Below are 20,180 nucleotides of genomic sequence, written 5' to 3'. Positions count from 1 at the left end.
TGTTTGTTGAAAAGGTATCACTGGCTGAAAAGCATGCTCTTGATACATTTACGTCAACATAATGGGAAAGATTGGCCGTTTGATCACTTAGTAATGGAACAGGCACTGTGCCTACTTAGGAGCAGAATGTCCACATTGCAGACATAATACCTAGGAAGAAAAAGGGACCTCCTGGAATACTGGCTTGGAAACCTAAAGAATAGGGTGATATGGGAGATCATAAGTAAGGAATTTTAACTCTTTTATCTTTAAAGGAATGTGCTAAAAGAATCGCAAAAGTTTCAGCAGAAGCCAAATTGGAAATTGATGAGGAAACTTATCTAAGCTCATTTAAACCTCACTTAATGGATGTAGTATATACCTGGGCAACTGGAGCTACATTTGCCCATATCTGCAAAATGACAGATGTCTTTGAAGGTATGGTTAAATTTTACATATATATATTTACAGTATAAGAAATACAGTTAGGATGGTATTGTTTTAACTAAACAAGAATAATATGTATTTTTGATATTTGGTAATTAAATGAAATCTCCCTATTATATAGATTAAAAAATATTCTCCACAAATTCTTTGTATTATTTAATAAGCATAGTCTGTTCATTAGGAAGTCCTTTAGAATCTAAACTTTATAATTCTGTGCAGTTATAATTCTATGAGTTTCTACAGTCACAAGCAGATGACCCTAATAAGTCATATTTATGTGGGCATTTTTCCTTTTCACTTTTGTTCTCCTGGTGAGCTATATAATTCCACTAAAAATAGCAGAGCTGAAAATGATCAGTCATTCCCTATGTAATAACTGACTTGGCTTTAGTCAGACTGTTATTGCAGCATGAATCAGATTAAATTTAATGAGCAGGACTTTAAGAGACTGAAGAATAATTGTTACTCAACTGAAGAGAAATTTTAGATGAAAAAACTAAGGCAAAAGAAATATAAGGAAAAATTATAAGTGAATTATAAGAAGCAAAAAAATAAGTAGACTGTTTAAACAAACCCATATTTTAAAATGCTGCATTCAGTAGGAAAAGATTGGCTTATGTGTTTATAAATGGCCAGTTGTATTTACTGAATGAGATAATTTACATTGAACTTTCTTAAAAATGAAAATACATGAGTTCTGTATAGAGATTATAATAAGAACGGCTACTATTGCTTATAGATTTAGTTTGAGAAAAATTACATGTTTAACATGCCCAATATTATAGACCTTTCTGTCATGCGTGTCCGTGTGAAGAGACCACCAAACAGGCTTTGTGTGAGCAACACGGCTGTTTATTTCACCTGGGTGCAGGCGGGCTGAGTCCGAAAAGAGAGTCAGCGAAGGGAGATAAGGGTGGGGCTGTTTTATAGGATTTGGGTAGGTAAAGGAAAATTACAGTCAAAGGGGGGTTGTTCTCTGGCGGGCTGGAGTAGGGGTCACAAGGTGCTCAGTGGGGGAGCTTTTTGAGCCAGGATGAGCCAGGAAGAGGAATTTCACAAGATAATATCATTGCTTAAGGCAAGGACCAGCCATTTTCACTTCTTTTGTGGTGGAATGTCATCAGTTAAGGTAAGGCAGGGCATTTGCACTTCTTTTGTGATTCTTCAGTTACTTCAGGCCATCTGGGCCTGAAGTGCAAGTGCAAGTCACAGGGGATGCGATGGCTTGGCTTGGGCTCAGAGGCCTGACACTTTCAACTGATATTCTTAAAGAAGTAATAGATTACTGATATTATGAATCAGTTATTTTTATGCTGTATAGGTTAAACTGCTCTGCAACAGAATATTAAAAACTTAAAACTGAGGACCTTTACTGTATTGACTATATTGAACTTTATGGGTTTTAAGGTTTTTAATGTTAAAGTTTATAGCACCTTTTAAAATTACGTTATTGTATCTTACATATTTTTTCTAGGGTTTATAAACTTCTAAGTCTCCTCTAAATGATCATTTAGTCAAACAGTCCCAAAGCATCCTTTGAATTCTGTTACTGGGAAAGTCATTGTTCATTAAGTAGGTATTATATGCTGAACATTGTGCTAAGAGCTCTGTATAATTTACATGTAATCACCAAATAGCAATTCAGGGTAGATATTATCTCTACTTTGCACAAGGAGACTATGGTAAGCAGTTTGGCCAAGGTGATGTGACAGCAGGATGATTTAAACTCTGGTCTCTGTAACTACATGTAACTTCACTTAAGCACCATAGCACCTTATCCTTAAATTTTGGATCACCTGAAAATTTCTTAAACCCTACACTAGACTATACCATCTCCATCCACAGAAAATTCATGCTTGGAGTAATACTAAATAGGTCTCTAATAGTGGATGATGTTTAGCAACATCTCTAATAGTTAATGGTGTTTGGCTGAGTCAGTGAGAAGAGGGATGATTTGTACTTACTGATGAAAACTGCTTAAAACAGGAGCACAGGTTAGTATATGACAATTGTATGTTTCAGCAGCACTCAGGCATCACATAGAGCACCACCAATCTTCAGTCTGACATCTTTTTGGAACATAAGAATGAAATTAGTAACTCTTCAATGCCTAAATAATTCCAAGACTTGTTAATACAATACTCATATTTATATAATATCTGCTTCTCTGAAAAGTCAAAACACAATGACATAAAACAATAGTGGTACATGGCAAAGAGTAGCCTTTTTTTTTTTTTTTTTTTTTTTTTTAGAAAAGTAAAAAGCAGGCCAGGCCCGGTGGCTCACGTCTGTAATCCCAGCACTTTGGGAGGCCGAGGTGGGCATATCATGAGGTCAGGAGATCGAGACCATCCTGGCTAACATGGTGAAACCCCTTCTCTATTTTAAAAACTACAAAAAATTAGCTGGGCGTAGTGGCGGGCGCCTGTAGTCCCAGCTACTCGGGAGGCTGAGGCAGGAGAATGGCGTGAACCCAGGAGGTGGAGCTTGCAGTGAGCCGAGATCACCACCACTGCACTCCAGCCTGGGCGACAGAGCAAGACACTGTCTCAAAAAAAAAAGTAAAAAGCAGGGGCAGTAGACCTGGCCTGTCAGATGAGTATATTTTTTTAAAAATCTAGGAATATAAAATTGTCTTAATGGATTATTTTTTCTGTTCTTTCTGCCTAAGTGGAAGTTACCACAGTATGGAAGATGAATCCTAAACTGCCAAATTGAAGATGGTTTGTAGCTCGTACTAGTTGCCAGCTATGAGTTGACTTTTTCCACAGCATACTGTTAGGCAGGAATCTAGACCTAACATGGCGGTGTTACCCAGCGTAGCAGGCCTTTTGTTAAAGACTTCCCTTCCTCTTTGAACACACCCTCAGACTTACATACGTCAGAGGTTCTGGCTGGGCAACCACACTCCCCCATGACTTACAGCTCACCTGCATTCCACAAGTTCGTAAACAGCAGTTTCGGTTAACAGTTTCCAAAGACCCTTTCCCTGTGACCCTTACTCAACTCCTGCCCTAGTAGTTTCAAGACCTCCCAGGCCCTGTTTGCACAACCAGCTTCCCTACCTCTCGGGCTATAAAAAGCCCGTACCCTCCTCCCTCAGCGCGACTTCCTCGGCCCCCACCTTTGGACTGAGGAACCTCGCCCACAAGCCCTAATAAAAGGCTATTCTCACTGCCATTTGCCTTGTGTCTTCGTTCCTGGTTTGGCTCCAGCCTCAGTTTCCCCTTACATTTGGTGCCGAAACCAGGGAGGAGACCCCGCTCCCCGGACCCCTGCCACGTCGGGCGGGCTGTCCTCTCCCTGAGCTGGGATCCCCTCCTCAAGCCTGGAGCCGTCTCACCAAATTTGACTCAATTTGATCACTGCTGGGTAAGTTTCCCCCCCCCCGTCCTGAAGGCTCCCTCCGGGAGTCCCTGTCCAAAACGCGCGGCTGCGTCAGGGGCTCTCTCTGGTCAACTGTGACCTCGGCACTGGGGACTAGGAGACGTCCAACCTCCCCGGAAGCCACCGTACCCCGCACTCTGCGTGGCAGTGGGAGGACACTCCCATTGCCTCCGGACCGTCCGCCTTGAGACCATGGGAACTACCCAGTTCAAACCAAACTGAAAATCCCCTCTGGGGTGCCTCTTGGCGAATCTCCAGACTTTAAGTCTCAGCCAAGACGTAAAACGAAAGCAGCTCATTTTCTTCTGTACAATAGCATGGCCGCAATATAAATTGGATAATCAGTCTCAGTGGCCTGCAGAAGGCACTCTAGACTTTAACATTCTCACAGATCTGACCAACTTCTACAAGAGACTAGGCAAATGGTCCGAGATACCCTATGTTCAGGCCTTTTAGGACTTGCGTTCTCACCCAGATCTCTGCGCCCAATGCTCGTTAGCTGAAGTTCTGCTCACAAAGTCTCTTCCCGCGAGCAAGGAGAGGGATGATTCCTCCTCTTTTTCTGAGCCTCCTGACACACTATCCCCGCCACCCCTCCAGTCTCCCGCCCAACCTCCTCCTTACCCTGACCCACCATTATCCCCATCCTCATCAACGCCTCCCCACCTTTTCCCCCCTCCTGTGCCCTTACCAAACCGGACAGATTCTGTCTCCCCTACCTCCACCTCCTCCCCTTCCTCGCCTGTCTCAACCCATACTCAGTCCAGGACCAACCTCCTGTGCCCCTTACGAGAGGTGGCGGACCCTGAAGGAGTAGTCCGGGTCCATGTGCTGTTTTCATTGGCAGACTTGTCTAAGGTTGAGGAGCGTGCAGGCTCCTTTTTGGCCAATCCTACTCGTTATATCAAAGAGTTTAGGTATCTATGCCAGGCATATGATCTCACCTGGCATGACCTTCATGTCGTTATGACCTCAACCCTGTCTCCTGAGGAGCAGGAACGCATCCTAGCGGCAGCCAGGCAACATGCTAACCAGGTTCATTTAACTGACCCTGCCAGGCCGGTTGGCACCGAGGCAGTGCCCTCAGCTGAGCCCGACTGGGACTACCATGTAGGGCAGGCAGGCCGCTGCCGCCGAGACATGATAGTTCAGTGCCTTCTTGCCGGCATGCAGGCAGCCTCTAACAAATCAGTCACCTTTAACAAACTAAAGGAGGTAGTCCAAGGCGCAGATGAAAATCCGGCTGTTTTTCTTAACCGGCTGACTGAGGCTCTTATTCAGTACACCTGCCTTGACTCTGCCTCCCCCACAGGGGGGACCGTCTTGGCCTCATATTTCATTTCTTAGCCCCCAATATCCAAAAAAAGTTTAAAAAGGCAGAGGAAGGCCCTTAAACTGCCATCCAGGATTTAGTCAAACTGGCCTTCAAGGTCCACAACTCCAGGGAAGAAGCAGCTGAGGCCCAACAACAGGCCAGGCTAAAACAGAAGGTACAACTCCAAACTCAGGCCTTGGTAGCAGCCCTGAGGCCGGCCGGCTCCAGGAGCTCCCAGAAAGGAGGTACTACCTGAGCGCCATCTGGTGCCTGCTTCAAGAGCGGCAATGACAGCCACTGGGCCAGGCAGTGCCCTAACCCAAAGGAGCCAGCTCGCCCCTGTCCGAACTGTCGGCAGATGGGCCACTGGAGGTCAGACTGCCCCAACCTAAGGACAGTCGCTGCGCCTCCACGTGACGACCCTCCTCCAGGTGTTGGAGGCGCCTTCCAGCTCCTCGACACTGACAAAGATTGAAGAGGCCCAGACTCGGGGACCCCTCTCACTCTTGCCGAGCCCAGGGTCATGCTCCAGGTAGCGGGTAAGTCCATATCCTTCCTTATGGACATGGAGGCTTCCTACTCTGTTTTGCCTTCCTTCAGTGGCCCCAGCCACCCCTCCACTGTCACAGTCATGGGAATTGATGGCACTCCCTCCACCTACCGCCAGACTCCTCCTCTGTCTTGCCGCCTGGATGGCTCCCTCTTCTCGCACTCCTTTCTTATCATTCCTTCGTGCTCAGTCCCCTTGTTAGGATGAGACCTCCTCTCCAAGCTAGGGGCCTCAGTTCACTTCCGACCCAACCCCTCCCCACACCTTGCGTTCCTCTTCCCCCTTCTCTCACCTGACAAACCCCGCCAGCCTGACCCCCATCTCCCATTTCCAGTCCCCATTAACCCTAAGGTGTGGGACACCTCCACCCCGATCATTGCCCAGCACCACACTCCGGTCTGCATCCGGCTAAAAGATCCTTCCAAGTTCCCTTCTAGACTCCAGTTCCCTATCTCCTTTGAACATCAACAGGGATTAAAACCTATCATTACACGCCTGTTCCAGCCAACTCACCAAGCAATACTCCTATCCTCCCTGTACGGAAAAGCTCTGGGGCCTATCGTCTCGTGCAGGACCTACGCCTCATCAATGAGGCAGTGGTCCCTACCTTTCCAGTTGTTCCTAATCCATATACTCTCCTCTCGCGTGTTGCCGCTGACACCACCCATTTCACTGTCCTTGACCTGAAGGATGCCTTCTTTACCATCCCTCTACACCCAGACTGCCACTTTCTGTTTGCTTTTACATTGGAAGATCCAGACACTCATATTTCTTCCCAGCTGACTTGGACTGTTTTGCCTCAAAGGTTCTGTGATAGCCCCCATTTTTTCGGACAGGCACTGGCACAGGATGTTGTCCTCCGTCCCCTGACCCACAGCACACTATTGCAGTATGTCGATGACTTATTACTATGTAGTCCTTCCTAGGAGAGCTCCCTTGCAGGTACTGCTGCACTTTTAAATTTTCTAGGCGACCGAGGTTATCAGGTTACCCCAGCTAAGGCTCAACTTTGCAGCCCTTCTGTCACCTACCTAGGCATACTCACACCCACTACAAAAAGCCTCACAGCAGATAGAATAAGCCTCATTGCAATTCTCCAGCCTCCTCAGGATGCGGAAGAGTCCTTCCTAGGACTGGTGGGCACAGTGAGTCTTATCCCGTGGCCCAACTCAGGATCTTTAAGGCCTACATTAAGGTCGTAAGCAGCCTCGTCAGCCTGGCCTCTGACATCAGACAACAGGAGGAAGCCATCTCAGCTGTAGCCCAGGCAGCAAGCCCCAGGACAGCAGCAACCCTTTTTTGTGGCTAACCTTAGTCATGGAAGGGGCTCAAGTGGTACACACGGCCGAGGTACACAACATCTCTCGTTGTTTCTTGTGTATAGCCTTGAATAAGCCCCCACTGGTTGCGGTACCTTTACCCAGACCTTTTAACTCCTCTAACCTAACCGCCTCCTTTCCCCTTCCCGGCCGAACCACTACATCAATGAGTCAGGACTAGTAGAAACCAATCTCCTCACTCTAGAAAAGATTCGGGAAAAACCTCGGCTCAAGGCCCTCACTTAGGTGGTGGCAGTCGTCTGTGGCCGATTAAGTCCTACCCTTTCTAAGCCCCTTACTAATCACTGGCTTCTTGCTACTCATAGCTCCCTGTGTCCTCCACTTCATCCAGGACTGCATGAAAGAAGTCTCCCAGGTCACTTTCAGTCAGATGCTGCTCCACCCCATACCCGAGTTCCGACCTCCAAAGAACCCCACGACGACCCATACCAGCAGGAAGCAGCCAGATGAACACGTCGCCCCATTTTCTTATTAGAAAGAGGTTGGAATGTTAGGCAGGAATCTAGACCCAACATGGCAGCGTTACCCGGCATAGCAGGCCTTTTGTTAAAGACTTCCCTTCCTCTTTGAACACACCCTCAGACTTAACATACGTCAGAGATTCCGGCTGGGCAACCATACTCCCCTATGACCTGCAGCTCACCTGCATTCCACAAGTTCGTAAACAGCAGTTACGGTTAACAGTTTCCAAAGACCCCTTCCCCGTGACCCTTACTCAACTCCTGCCCTAGTAGCTTCAAGACCCCCCAGGCCCTGTTTGCACAACCAGCTTCCCTACCTCTAAAAAGCCCGTACCCTCCTCCCTCAGCGCGACTTCCTTGGCCCACGCCTTTGGACCGAGGAACCTCACCTGCAAGCCCTAATAAAAGCTGTTCTCACTGCCATTTGCTTTGTGTCTTCGTTCCTGGTTTGGCTCCAGCCTCAGTTTACCCTTACACATACTGGCATTCCTGAAGTCTTTCAGTTACTCAGGGGCTATTTCTACATCAGAGTTTGCTTGAAATCTCAGTTTGAAAATTTGAGAAATTCATTTTTTTAGCTCTAACTTGAAGTTAGATCTAACATCAGCATAATTTTTATATTTTTCTTGTGTGTGAGCCAGTAGATCAGCTTAAACCTTTCTAAAAGTTGGGATATACTGTGTATTCACCCTTAAAACTATTTTTTGATATAAGTAGCAAAAAATGAGAACCTTCATTTTCTTAGTGCGGGTAAAAGAGAGATCAGACTGTTACTGTGTCTATATAGAAAGAAGTAGACATAAGAGACTCCATTTTGTTCTGTATTTGAGATGGTGTTAATCTGTAACCCTGCCCCCAACCCTGCCCTTGCAAGAGACATGTGCTGTGGTGACTCAAGGTTTAATGGATTTTGGGCTGTGCAGGATGTGCTTTGTTAAACAAGTGCCTGAAGGCAGTTTGCTGGTTAAAAGTCATCACCATTCTCTTAATCTCAAGTACCCAGGGACACATACACTGCGGAAGGTCACAGGGACCTCTCTGCCTAGGAAAGCCAGGTATTGTCCAAGGTTTCTCCCCATGTGATAATCTGAAATATTACCTCGTGGGAAGGGAAAGGCCTGATCGTCCCCCAGTCTGACACCCATGAAGGGTCTGTGCTGAGGAGGACTAGTATAAGAGGAAAGAAGGCCTCTTGGCAGTTGAGATAGAGAAAAGCATCTGTCTCCTGCCCGTCCCTGGGCAATGGAACATAAAACCCAATTGTATGTTCTATTTACTGAGAAAGGAGAAAACCGTCTTAGGGCTGAAGGTGGGGTGTGCTAGCAGCAGTGCTGCTCTTCATGCACTAGTTTAAGGAGATGTCTGCATATGCATATCAAGGCACAGCACTTTTCCTTAAACTTATTCATGTCACAGAGATCTTTATTCATATATCTTACTGCTGACCTTCTCCCTACTATGATCCTATTATCCTGCCACTTCCCTTTTCTAAGATGGTAAAGATAATGATCAATAAATCCTGAGGGAACTCAGAGAACGGTGCCGGGGCGGGTCTTTTGTATGCTGAGCGCTGGTCCCCTGCGCCCACTTTTTCTTTCTCTATGCTTTGTCTCTGTGTCTCATTTCTTTTTTTTTTTTTTTTTTTTTTTTGACAAAGGGTCAAATGCAGTTTAATGGAGGTAGGATAGTTTTTTCAATAAGTGATATTAGAATCATTGGATACCCATATGCCAAAAAAGAAAATAAACTTGAATCCGTATCTTGTGCCTTATTTTTTTTTAATTTATTTATTATTATTATACTTTAAGTTGTAGGGTACATGGGCATAACGTGCAGGTTTGTTACATATGTATACTTGTGCCATGTTGGTGTGCTGCACCCATCAACTCGTCATTTACATCAGGTATAACTCCCAATGCAATCCCTCCCCCCCTCCCCATGATAGGCCCCGGTGTGTGATGTTCCCCTTCCTGAGTCCAAGTGATCTCATTGTTCAGTTCCCACCTATGAGTGAGAACATGCGGTGTTTGGTTTTCTGTTCTTGTGATAGTTTGCTAAGAATGATGGTTTCCAGCTGCATCCATGTCCCTACAAAGGACACAAACTCATCCTTTTTTATGGCTGCATAGTATTCCATGGTGTATATGTGCCACATTTTCTTAATCCAGTCTGTCACTGATGGACATTTGGGTTGATTCCAAGTCTTTGCTATTGTGAATAGTGCTGCAATAAACATACGTGTGCATGTGTCTTTATAGCAGCATAATTTATAATCCTTTGGGTATATACCCAGTAATGGGATGGCTGGGTCATATGGTACATCTAGTTCTAGATCCTTGAGGAATCGCCATACTGTTTTCCATAATGGTTGAACTAGTTTACAATCCCACCAACAGTGTAAAAGTGTTCCTATTTCTCCACATCCTCTCCAGCACCTGTTGTTTCCTGACTTTTTAATGATCGCCATTCTAACTGGTGTGAGATGGTATCTCATTGTGGTTTTGATTTGCATTTCTCTGATGGCCAGTGATGATGAGCATTTTTTCATGTGTTTGTTGGCTGTATGAATGTCTTCTTTTGAGAAATGTCTGTTCATATCCTTTGCCCACTTTTTGATGGGGTTGTTTGTTTTTTTCTTGTAAATTTGTTTGAGTTCTTTGTAGGTTCTGGATATTAGCCCTTTGTCAGACGAGTAGATTGCAAAAATTTTCTCCCATTCTGTAGTTTGCCTGTTCACTCTGATGGTAGTTTCTTTTGCTGTGCAGAAGCTCTTTAGTTTAATTAGATCCCATTTGTCAATTTTGGCTTTTGCTGCCGTTGCTTTTGGTGTTTTAGACCTGAAGTCCTTGCCCATGCTTATGTCCTGAATGGTACTACCTAGGTTTTCCTCTAGGATTTTTATGGTATTAGGTCTAACATTTAAGTCTCTAATCCATCTTGAATTAATTTTCGTATAAGGAGTAACGAAAGGATCCAGTTTCAGCTTTCTACTTATGGCTAGCCAATTTTCCCAGCACCATTTATTAAATAGGGAATCTTTTCCCCATTTCTTGTTTCTCTCAGGTTTGTCAAAGATCAGATGGCTGTAGATGTGTGGTATTATTTCTGAGGACTCTGTTCTGTTCCATTGGTCTATATCTCTGTTTTGGTACCAGTACCATGCTGTTTTGGTTACTGTAGCCTTGTAGTATAGTTTGAAGTCAGGTAGCGTGATGCCTCCAGCTTTGTTCTTTTGACTTAGGATTGTCTTGGAGATGCGGGCTCTTTTTTGGTTCCATATGAACTTTAAAGCAGTTTTTTCCAATTCTGTGAAGAAACTCATTTCTTTTCTCAAGTTTCTCATTCCACCTAAGGAGAAACGCCCACAGGTGTGGAGGGGCAGGCCACCCCTTCATCTTAGGATACTAATTATCTCTTTTATTTTTATAGTGTTATATAGTGCTTCCATTTCAAGAATAGCCATTCTTTCCTCATCTCGTTATTGTATGTGGTGGGTTTGTTTATTTTTTGCAACAGGGTCTGGCTCTGTCACCCAGGCTGGAGTGCAGTGGCATGATCTTGGCTCTTAAGCGATCCTCCCACCTCAGCCTCCAAGGTAGCTGGGACTACAAGCATGCACCACCATGCCCAGCTAATTTTTGTAGAGAGGATTTTACCATGAAGCCTAGGCTGGTCTCAAACTCCTGGGATCAAACGATCCACCTGCTTCGGCCTCCCAAGGTGTTGAGATTACAGGCATGAGCCACTGCACCCCGCCTATACATGTTTTATGATTGGAAAAATATGGTAATCAAAGCCGTAGCACACAGTACAGTGTGTCTGTTTTTACAGGCAGATAATAATTGCATTGGAACTTTCTAATGTGCTGTGTGCAAACCATATTTGTTCCTAATAATATTCTTAATTTTCTTTTTATATGAAAATAAGCCTGTAATCCCAGCACTTTGGGAGGCCGAGACGGGCGGATCACGAGGTCAGGAGATCGAAACCATCCTGGCTAACACGGTGAAACCCCGTCTCTATTAAGAAATACAAAAAACTAGCCGGGCGAGGTGGCGGGCGCCTGTAGTCCCAGCTACTCGGGAGGCTGAGGCCGGAGAATGGCGTGAACCCGGGAGGCGGAGCTTGCAGTGAGCTGAGATCCGGCCACTGCACTCCAGCCTGGGCGACAGAGCGAGACTCCGTCTCCAAAAAAAAAAAAAAAAAAAAAAAAGAAAATAAAAGTGGTCATTTCATATCCTGAGCCTCAGAAGTAGTTTTAAGTATTCTTCAAACATTAACTGAGGCAGTTAATGCTGTAGTGATTAAAACTGTGTTTTTGGGGGGTGTCCAATGCAAAAGAAAAGTTCATACTGTGATTCAGTTGAGAAATTTTGAAGACTATTTAAGTATTTATTATCACCCTGAAAAAAAATTAGAATGTAGCTGTTTTTTATTTCCATTAAACTAAATTTGAATGATAGTTTAAACAAAATATTTGTATGGGCTGATGCCTAGGGTTTTAGTCAAGCAGTCCAGAGGCTGTTACTATTTATTTCCGACTCTACATAAACAACATTGTACTCTTAACTGTGAAGGATGACAAAGGATTTGCTTTCCACTGAGCAAGTGTCATTAGGAAAACTTCTATGATGAATTATCTCTTGAAACTATTTACTGTACCTCTGCCTGCCATATGCTTTTTTTTTTTCAATTCTCCTCCCTCTGTATGCCACATGTTTTGAAAGCAAATGCTGTGAAGTGCATTTCTCAACTCTGTCCCCACCACACATTCTCTCACATGCCTTTCAAGTAGCAGTTTAACCCTTTCTTAGCATCATCAGTGTCATGAATGGTTTTCCAATGGATTTGTCCTTTAAAAGTATTATTGCTAATAATAATAGAGTAACAATTTATTAGTAATGTTTCTGTCTTTACATTTTGGCACAATTTGAGTACCTGATACTTACTCATTTGATGAATAATGCTGAGACCCTAGTGGGAATCAGGCACCGTGCTAGTTACAGTGTGAGCAGCAGCCTCTGCTCTCAAGAAAGGGTTCAGCCTAAGCTGGGGTTTAGCGGTAAGTAGTTGCAAGATACATGTGTGATTCTAACCTCAGGCCAAGCTAGACAGGAGTATTAGGGTCAGAGCATGAACTGTGGGAAACTGCTTTAGGGTATGCCAGAAAGCTGAAGGCAGAAATTCTGTTCTGGAAAATCTGCTGCTTACTGTCCTTAATGAGAATGATGCTGTTTTGTTCATCAACCGGGTAATGGTGATGTTTATTAAAATTGCTCTTAAATAAAAGCATATAGTTCCAAGTGTCCATCAATAGATGAATAAAGTGTGGTATATATTAGGTTGGTGCAAAATAAATTTGGTTTTTGCCATTCTAAATGGCAAGGTGTTCCATTTTAATAAAGATTAAATGGAACAGCTTTCAGTTATAAAAAAGAAAAGACATACTGACTCATGCTACAATATGGACAAACCTTGAATACATTAAGTTGAAAGAAGGCAGACACAAAGGCCACATAGTGTATAATTTCACTTATATGAGATGTCCAGAATAGGCAGATTCATAGAGACAGAGCATATTAGTGGTTGCCATGGGCTGTCCGGAAGACATGTAACTGCTTTAATGGGAACAGGGTTTTTTGGGGGTGGTAAAAATGCTCTAAAATTAGATGATGATGATGGTTACACAAGTCTGAATATACTAAAAACCACTCAGTTGTACACTTATTTAAAATAATTTTATGGTGTGTGAATTCTATCTCCATGTGAGTTTTTCCAGAATGTAGTAAACCTCAATATAAAAAAGGGCAGTAACTGAATTGTATACTTTAACATGGTTAAAAAGGTGGATTTTATGTTTTATATTTTACCACTATTTGAAAATTTTTTTAAAGACAATAACTGGAAAGAATTGGATTTCTCTTTCTACTCTGGCAGGACCAAAAGAAAAAAATTGTAACAAACCAGTAGGTTAATGTAGTTTGGTTTTGTTTCGGTTTTGGTCAGCTTCATTTAGCCTATGATGGGTCATGGCTTTAAAACTTTTGTCTAGCACCTAGTCAGGCTGATGAGGCAGGATGACTTCTAAAGCTGGGCGTAAGGAGAGCCCTTGGATTACAGAGAACGATAGTAGGTAGGAGAGATGCTAGACAATTCACTACTTAGTCGTTAGTCTTCATTAATCCCTGGGCGGGTAGCCTCTATGTTTCAGGCAGCTGTGGACAGTTGGTGTTTATGCACACACCCAGTGATTTGTTGATGAGACTCTGTGGGCAACAACCACAGCCATTGTATATGCAACCTTGTGCCCAGTGGCCTAATTTGCTTGTTACCTGAAACTGTGTCAAAACTAAATTTTCCAGAAATTGAATCGAAATGTTTACAAAATGTGACATGACAGTGCTCTCTGGCCTGAATGTGCATTTACTTGCCTTACTTTTTATCTTAGTAATTTACTTTGAATGGCTTGGTCTCTGATAACTTTTGCAGATTCTGGTTAACACGAGTTACTAAAATTTGTGAAATAATATATAGTATCACATTGTGTTTCTTGGTACACATTTGAAGTCAGTCAAAACAATGTTTGAGAATGTGTCTGGCTCTTCAATGTCCTACGCAGCAGAGGACTTTGTAAAGGATTTCATTTCAATCCTGAATGATCTGTGAGAATCTCGTCTCAGGTAAAAATCTGGTTATATTTTGAGCCACTACCTAATTTAATTCTCTTTGGATATAATTGTTTGCATAAACATTTAATATCTGATTGTATAAGTATATGACATTACCCTCTCTATCCCAATTCCTACCCTCTCTCTTGACACCCAGAAGTTTCTGCAATTGGATTTCCTGTTTCATTGCAAGTCAGTATTGGAGCCTGCATTCCTAGCAGCTGAGAATAGAAATAACAAATAAATAATTATTATTAATTTAATAATAGTGTAAATAGTTCATTGTTCCTACAGATTGCATTTTGAGAACTGGTATTCCTAATGTATTTCATATATTAAAAATGAAGTCACAAGCATTTTAGAGAAAGGATCTCACAATCTCTGCCCCTCTTTGCACAAGTCTAGCAAAAGTGAAACTATGTTTATAGCTCCAGCTTTGATACACTTTTTTCAGACAGATTCTAGACCCATGGGAAAAGGCTTCTTTCCTTGTGCTCCTTGAGAACACTCTGTAAAGAACGCACTAATGAAAGAATCTAAGGTCAAGAAAAATGAATGCACCTTTAAAATGACAAATTTTATCTTGTTACTCTCCTGCTAAAAACAGTCTGTTGCATTCTATGAGATGGTATGGTGTCCAGATGCCTCACTGGGCCACTCAGGGTCCTTGAATGGCTGCGGTTTGCCAGGCTTTTCTGCATTGTCATGGTGGTCCTTCCCTTGTTGATACTGCTTGGTTCTTACACAGATTATGTCGTCCTTGCAGCCTTCACCCATAGTTGCTCCCTCCTCCTAGGGCATTTTGTTTTCCTGCTTAATACCAAGTGTCAGCACGTTAGTAGTAAACAGGTATTTCTCTACCATTAGTCAAAGGTGGGAGTAAAGCCTTTCATCTTTGTAGCCTTCCCCAGTACCTAACAGGTTTGCTACCTGATGTACTTCATGGGAAGTCCCTCAGAGTATTATCCTGTGTTCTCCTGCCTTGCCTCTTAACAAAAATTCTGCTGTTCCTGATTATTTCCATTTTACCGGTGTTTTGTTTCTTTTCTATCCAGGCAGCATAATTCGTTGTATGAGGCGCCTAGAGGAATTGCTTCGACAAATGTGTCAAGCAGCAAAAGCCATTGGAAACACTGAGCTGGAAAATAAATTTGCAGAAGGTCAGTATCAAATGCATAAGCTGTTTCTAATTTAGACCAATTTTGTGAAGCAAATCTTGAGCCCTGGACCACAACCCAGGAGGACATTTTGGGGTGTTCTTCACTGCATTGTCATGGAGAGCTATCTACTGGTGTTTCTATAAAATTTAGTGTGTTGGGGGAAAAGTTGAGATTTTACATATACATCCATTTACATATATTAATTGTACACTACATGCCAGGCATTGTTTTAAGCACTAGGGAATACAGTGAACAGAAGGACACCCCTGCCTTCATGGAGTTTACATTCTAGTGTGGGGAGATAGACAATAAGTCAACAATTAATCAGATGGTGATAAAGTCTATAAGCAGAAAAGACAATAGAATTGGCAGATGGATACAATGGTCTAGGGCCTCCACAGGGAAGGTGGCAATTAAGCCCCTTGGTGTATGCTTAATATACATGAACACCAGCAAGAGGCCAGTATGGCTGGAGTAGAATGGGGGGTGAGTAAAGTAGTAGGGGTTGAAGTGAGAAAGGAAAGTATTCCATAGTTCCTAGCCGCAGGCTTCTCAAATCTGCAGTGATTGGAGGTGTGGAGCTTGGGAGTGACCTCCCCTAACTTGGACTTTACAAGGTAATTCTTGCTCTTACATTCAGGGCAAGTCTGTAGAGTAGCACAGTAGAAGCGGGGAGACCAGATCAAGAAAGGATGGCTAAACCAAGGTAGTAGTAATGGGGTGGTGTGGGGGGACAAGGGGCATAAGCATGTCTGTAAATAGTTTTGTCATGTCTACTGAATCTTGACCAAGAAAAAGGACTAAGTTAAAGCATCAAAGAATAGTAACCACATGGTTGCTGAGTCAGTCAATGCTAGTGATTTCTATTAACAACTTAGTGTCCTAAGAAGAGGTTTGCAAAAGCTGGCTTATATTTCCACATTGTTGATAAATGCAGGCCTGTTTAATGACTCAGAGTTGAAGTGTAGGTGTCAAAGTTTTAAAAATAATTTGTAATCAAAATTTGTATTTGTCCTTCCTAAGCCTAGAAAGACTTTAACATGGGAACTGAAAAAAACAGTGTCTTCTGATATAGGTTGAAAATCCAAGTCTTTGGATTTACATTTCTTTAGACAGTTTAGTCCTTCCTAGAATTTATTTTTTTTTAATTTTTAATTTTTATTATTTTTATTTTTTTGTGGAGACAGAGTGGTATTCACATATATTTCGCTCTTGTTGCCCAGGCTGGAGTGCAGTGGTGCTATCTCAGCTCACTGCAACGTCTGCCTCCCAGGTTCAAGTGATTCTCCTGCCTCAGCCTCCCGAGTAGCTGCGACTATAGGCATGCACGAGCACGCCTGGCTAATTTTGTATTTCTAGTAGAGACGGGGTTTCTCCATGTTGGTCAGGCTGGTCTTGAACTCCCAACCTCAGGTGATCCTCCCGCCTCGGCCTCCCAAAGTGCTGGGATTACAGGCATGAGTCACCACCCCCGACCTAGAATTTATCTTTTTAAACAGTTCTAGATACCGCCTTCCTGACCAGCCCCCATGGAGTATTTCAGAGTCAAAAGAATGGGGGTCTGGCTTCTGTTTTCCACCTCACTGAGGTAGCTGCAGATTCCTCTAGGTGTTCAGCAGGGTGTTTGACTTTCCAGGCTGCTCTCTCACCAGTTGAATCGGGGTTGGTATACTGGCTTTAAAACTTCGGTAGAGACAAGTTAGGTGTTTTGTGGTCTTGAAAGTTTAAACCTTACTTTCTTTTCTCTTAGGAATCACCAAAATCAAGAGAGATATTGTGTTTGCTGCCAGCCTCTACTTGTAGAGTCAGCTAAAGGAATGTGAGATTTTAAATTATTCACCACCTGTTTGATTACAGTTGACTACAAATGCCTGCAAGTGTGGATTTGGTTGTCCCATACATTTTAATATGTGTATTTAAATCAGACATCATTCATAGCATATTACATACATGTTTATACATAAGCATTACATTTTTTAATAAAAATGTATACAGGTGGGGCACTGTTTTGGTGGAAGGCTTGGAGTTTTTTAAATGAATTTAGAGCTATTAGATAACCACTGTGTTAAAGGTAACTATGTACACACAAAGTGGGCATCCAAGAGGCATAGCAGCAGTAGCAGTCTTTAAAGGCTTATACACTGGGAAGAAAGATGCATCCTCTTGCCATGTGGCAATCCTTTTCCTTTAGAAAACAGGCCAGCTTCACCTGGGCACCCCGCTGCCCTTCAAGGCTGGTGATTGCTCTGATAGTGATTCCCCGTTGTTGATGTTTCATGCAGAGTTGTGTGAGAGTCCTCCTCTTTTCTTTCTTTAAAAGAAGTTCTTTCTTTGAAGAAATCCGATACATATACAGCCTACAGTGCAAAACATTTAATTTAGATCAAGTTAAAAACTTGTGATCAACAGCATCCTGAGATAAATATAAACAAAAGGATATACTTTGGGGGTGTACAGATTAAAGCATATAAAAAATTAGAGACTAACTGGGATTTCTTAAAGATTATTCCAAATTAAGTAAGAGTTGCTTTGTTATGTCTTCAGCAAATAGCTTCATTTTGCCAATACTTAATAAAAGAGTTATTTCTACATGTGAATTAGTTTTTTCAATTTATACCCCCCTAAAAAAACTATTTCTAGCCAGAGCTTTTTACAATAAAAATACTAAGATTTTACAAAAATACCAAGTTTTACAAAGAGTAACCTAGTTTTTAACCTGCTGTGTATCCTGAAGTGACTTTTAATAACACTGAGATTCTTGCCCACTGCACAGTTTTCTCACTGGGGATTTTTTTTTTTTTTTCTATTTACTTATCTAAATGTTTAACAATATCAAGATGTAGGCTGTTGACCTGTATACTTACAACTAATACTGCAACCAGAGCTCCCTGAATGAGTCCAGTCAACACATCACTCCAGTGGTGTTTGTAATCAGAAACTCGAGAAAGGCCCACATAAATGGATACGGCAACAAGACCAAATTGCAGTGTGGGGCGTAAGAGTCTTGCCCAGTCTCCCTTCATCCTGGCTTGAAGATAAAGCTAAAAGAAAAGAATAAAGAGAAAACATAGTTTATTTAACATAACAACACAAAAGTTTTATATTAAGGAAGGGTTGGCATTTAAAATGGTTATCGAAGTATTATTATATAGGGAACAGGACTTCTAGGCAAACATTCACGTACGCATTAATGCCTAAATGTTAATCCTTTAAAGAAACAAAACTATTGCCCTACTAACTTGTTCAGAAGAATCTATTGCCAGTCTAGCTGTAACACCCTTCAAACTGTATACAAACAAGTGTTTCCTTGTTTATGGTTTTCTAAACAGGATTTCAGGGACACTTCCTCCCCTTGCAATTTGGGTTATAATTCTGATAGTCAAGACCAGTGCTGCCATTGGTTTTTTTGTTTGTTTGTTTTCCTTAAAGAAATGGGGCTTTGCTCTGTTGCCCAGACTGGAGTGCAGTGATGTAGTCATAGCTCACTGCATCCTCAAACTCCTGGGCTCAAGCAATCCTTCCATCTCAGCTTCCCAAGTAGGTGGGACTATAGGTACATGCCACTGAGCCCAGCTAATTGTTTTCATTTTTATTTTTTGTAGAGATGAGGGTCTCACTATGTTGCGCAGGCTAGTCTGAAACTCCTCGTCTCAAGCAACCTGCCTGCATTGGCCTCTCAAAGTGCTGGGATTACAGACATGCGCCACCACCTGACCCAGTATCGTCATTAATTCTGAGTCTTGGGATAAAGTGCTAGCATTCTGGGCACAGGTTGCCCTTGCTCTGGGCAACCTGTGGGACTATTTGATTAATTCACCAAAGAGAGCTCTTCTACCCTCAAACTATTTAACAAGGCAACTGAGACTAAATAATCTGTATTTGCAAGTAATACAGGTTGTAGGTTAGTTACGATCCAGCAAAGAAGTGTATTCTTTCAGTAGTACCTGTACCCCCTTTAAGTTCTATGACTTTTCTGTACACTAATCAGACCTAAGAAATTTCCCTTTCTCGTGTCAGTCTGCCTTTGACTTTGGGTGCATCCCTAAAGATTTTATACAGAAATGATTCTTTTTAGGGAGTCCAATAACAATATAATTTTTAACATTCCCTTTAAAATTCTGTTCAATAATTTATGACTCGTAGACTTAATTAAATGCAGTCCTTAGAAAACAATATACATAGCTCTCCCCATGGACACTGCCTATTTAAAATAGATGACACAAATCAACTCCCAGCTCTCTGGGCACTGCCATGGGTGTTCAGTTCCCAAAAGCTGGCAAAGACCCAGGGCTTATCTAATTTTATCAAGTAGTTAGTATAAACCATCTAGTTCTAAAAGAACACACCAGCTGTTTAACTGAGTCTGACTCATCAGCTAGTTTAAGTACCACTGGCTTTCTGCAGAATCGTTATTTTTGTTTGTCGTTCAAGCTGTGAAAAAAGTGAGTTGTAAAATCAAAAGTATCAACTATAAAATGGACTTAAGCTAGTCCCATGCTACTTCCAAACTGGAGGAAACTCAGAGCCAGGACTTCAAGGCCTTTCCTCTTTCAAGATTCTAAAATCCCTGTAGCAATATTTTCATTCTAAGAACCCTGACTTTAACTGTAGGTAGCCTGCAAACTCATATTGAATATTATTTTCTCCAGATTGCTTCCCCAACGTGCCAGTGAAAAGAATTAACATTTACTTACATCATCAGTAATCAACTAAGCTCCAACACTTTTTGTGGGGAAGGGGGGCGGGGTGGGGGGGACAGAGTTTTGCTCTTGTTGCCCAGACTGGAGTGCAATGGTGCAATCTTGGCTCACTGCAACCTCCGCCTCCCAGGTTCAAGTGATCCTCCTGCCTCAGCCTCCTGAGTAGCTGGGAT

General features: G+C 42.6%; 2 protein-coding genes across 3 annotated transcripts in view; one reads left to right on the top strand and one right to left on the bottom strand.

Moving 5' to 3' along the window:
• Positions 1 to 17,896, top strand: part of MTREX (Mtr4 exosome RNA helicase) — a 126,627-nt gene extending 108,731 nt beyond the window's left edge. Inside the window, exons 25-27 of the mRNA XM_011771936.3 lie at positions 255 to 417; positions 15,203 to 15,307; positions 17,058 to 17,896. Of these exons, the coding sequence (XP_011770238.1) occupies positions 255 to 417; positions 15,203 to 15,307; positions 17,058 to 17,110 (321 nt within the window). The 3' untranslated portion in view covers positions 17,111 to 17,896. The remainder of the gene's footprint in view (positions 1 to 254; positions 418 to 15,202; positions 15,308 to 17,057) is intronic.
• LOC105499389 (phospholipid phosphatase 1) overlaps positions 17,192 to 20,180 on the bottom strand; it is a 105,561-nt gene continuing 102,572 nt past the window's right edge. For both annotated transcript variants that reach the window (XM_071098922.1, XM_071098923.1), the window contains exons 5-6: positions 18,172 to 18,348; positions 17,192 to 17,664 (exon numbers count right to left, since the gene is read on the bottom strand). In XM_071098922.1, the coding sequence (XP_070955023.1) occupies positions 17,536 to 17,664; positions 18,172 to 18,348 (306 nt within the window). In that variant the 3' untranslated portion in view covers positions 17,192 to 17,535. The remainder of the gene's footprint in view (positions 17,665 to 18,171; positions 18,349 to 20,180) is intronic.

Source organism: Macaca nemestrina, chromosome 6 (assembly GCF_043159975.1).
Source record: "Macaca nemestrina isolate mMacNem1 chromosome 6, mMacNem.hap1, whole genome shotgun sequence".
Classification (NCBI taxonomy): domain Eukaryota; kingdom Metazoa; phylum Chordata; class Mammalia; order Primates; family Cercopithecidae; genus Macaca; species Macaca nemestrina.
Note: the sequence above shows the minus strand (reverse complement) of the source record. Positions and strands in the feature narration are given on the sequence as shown.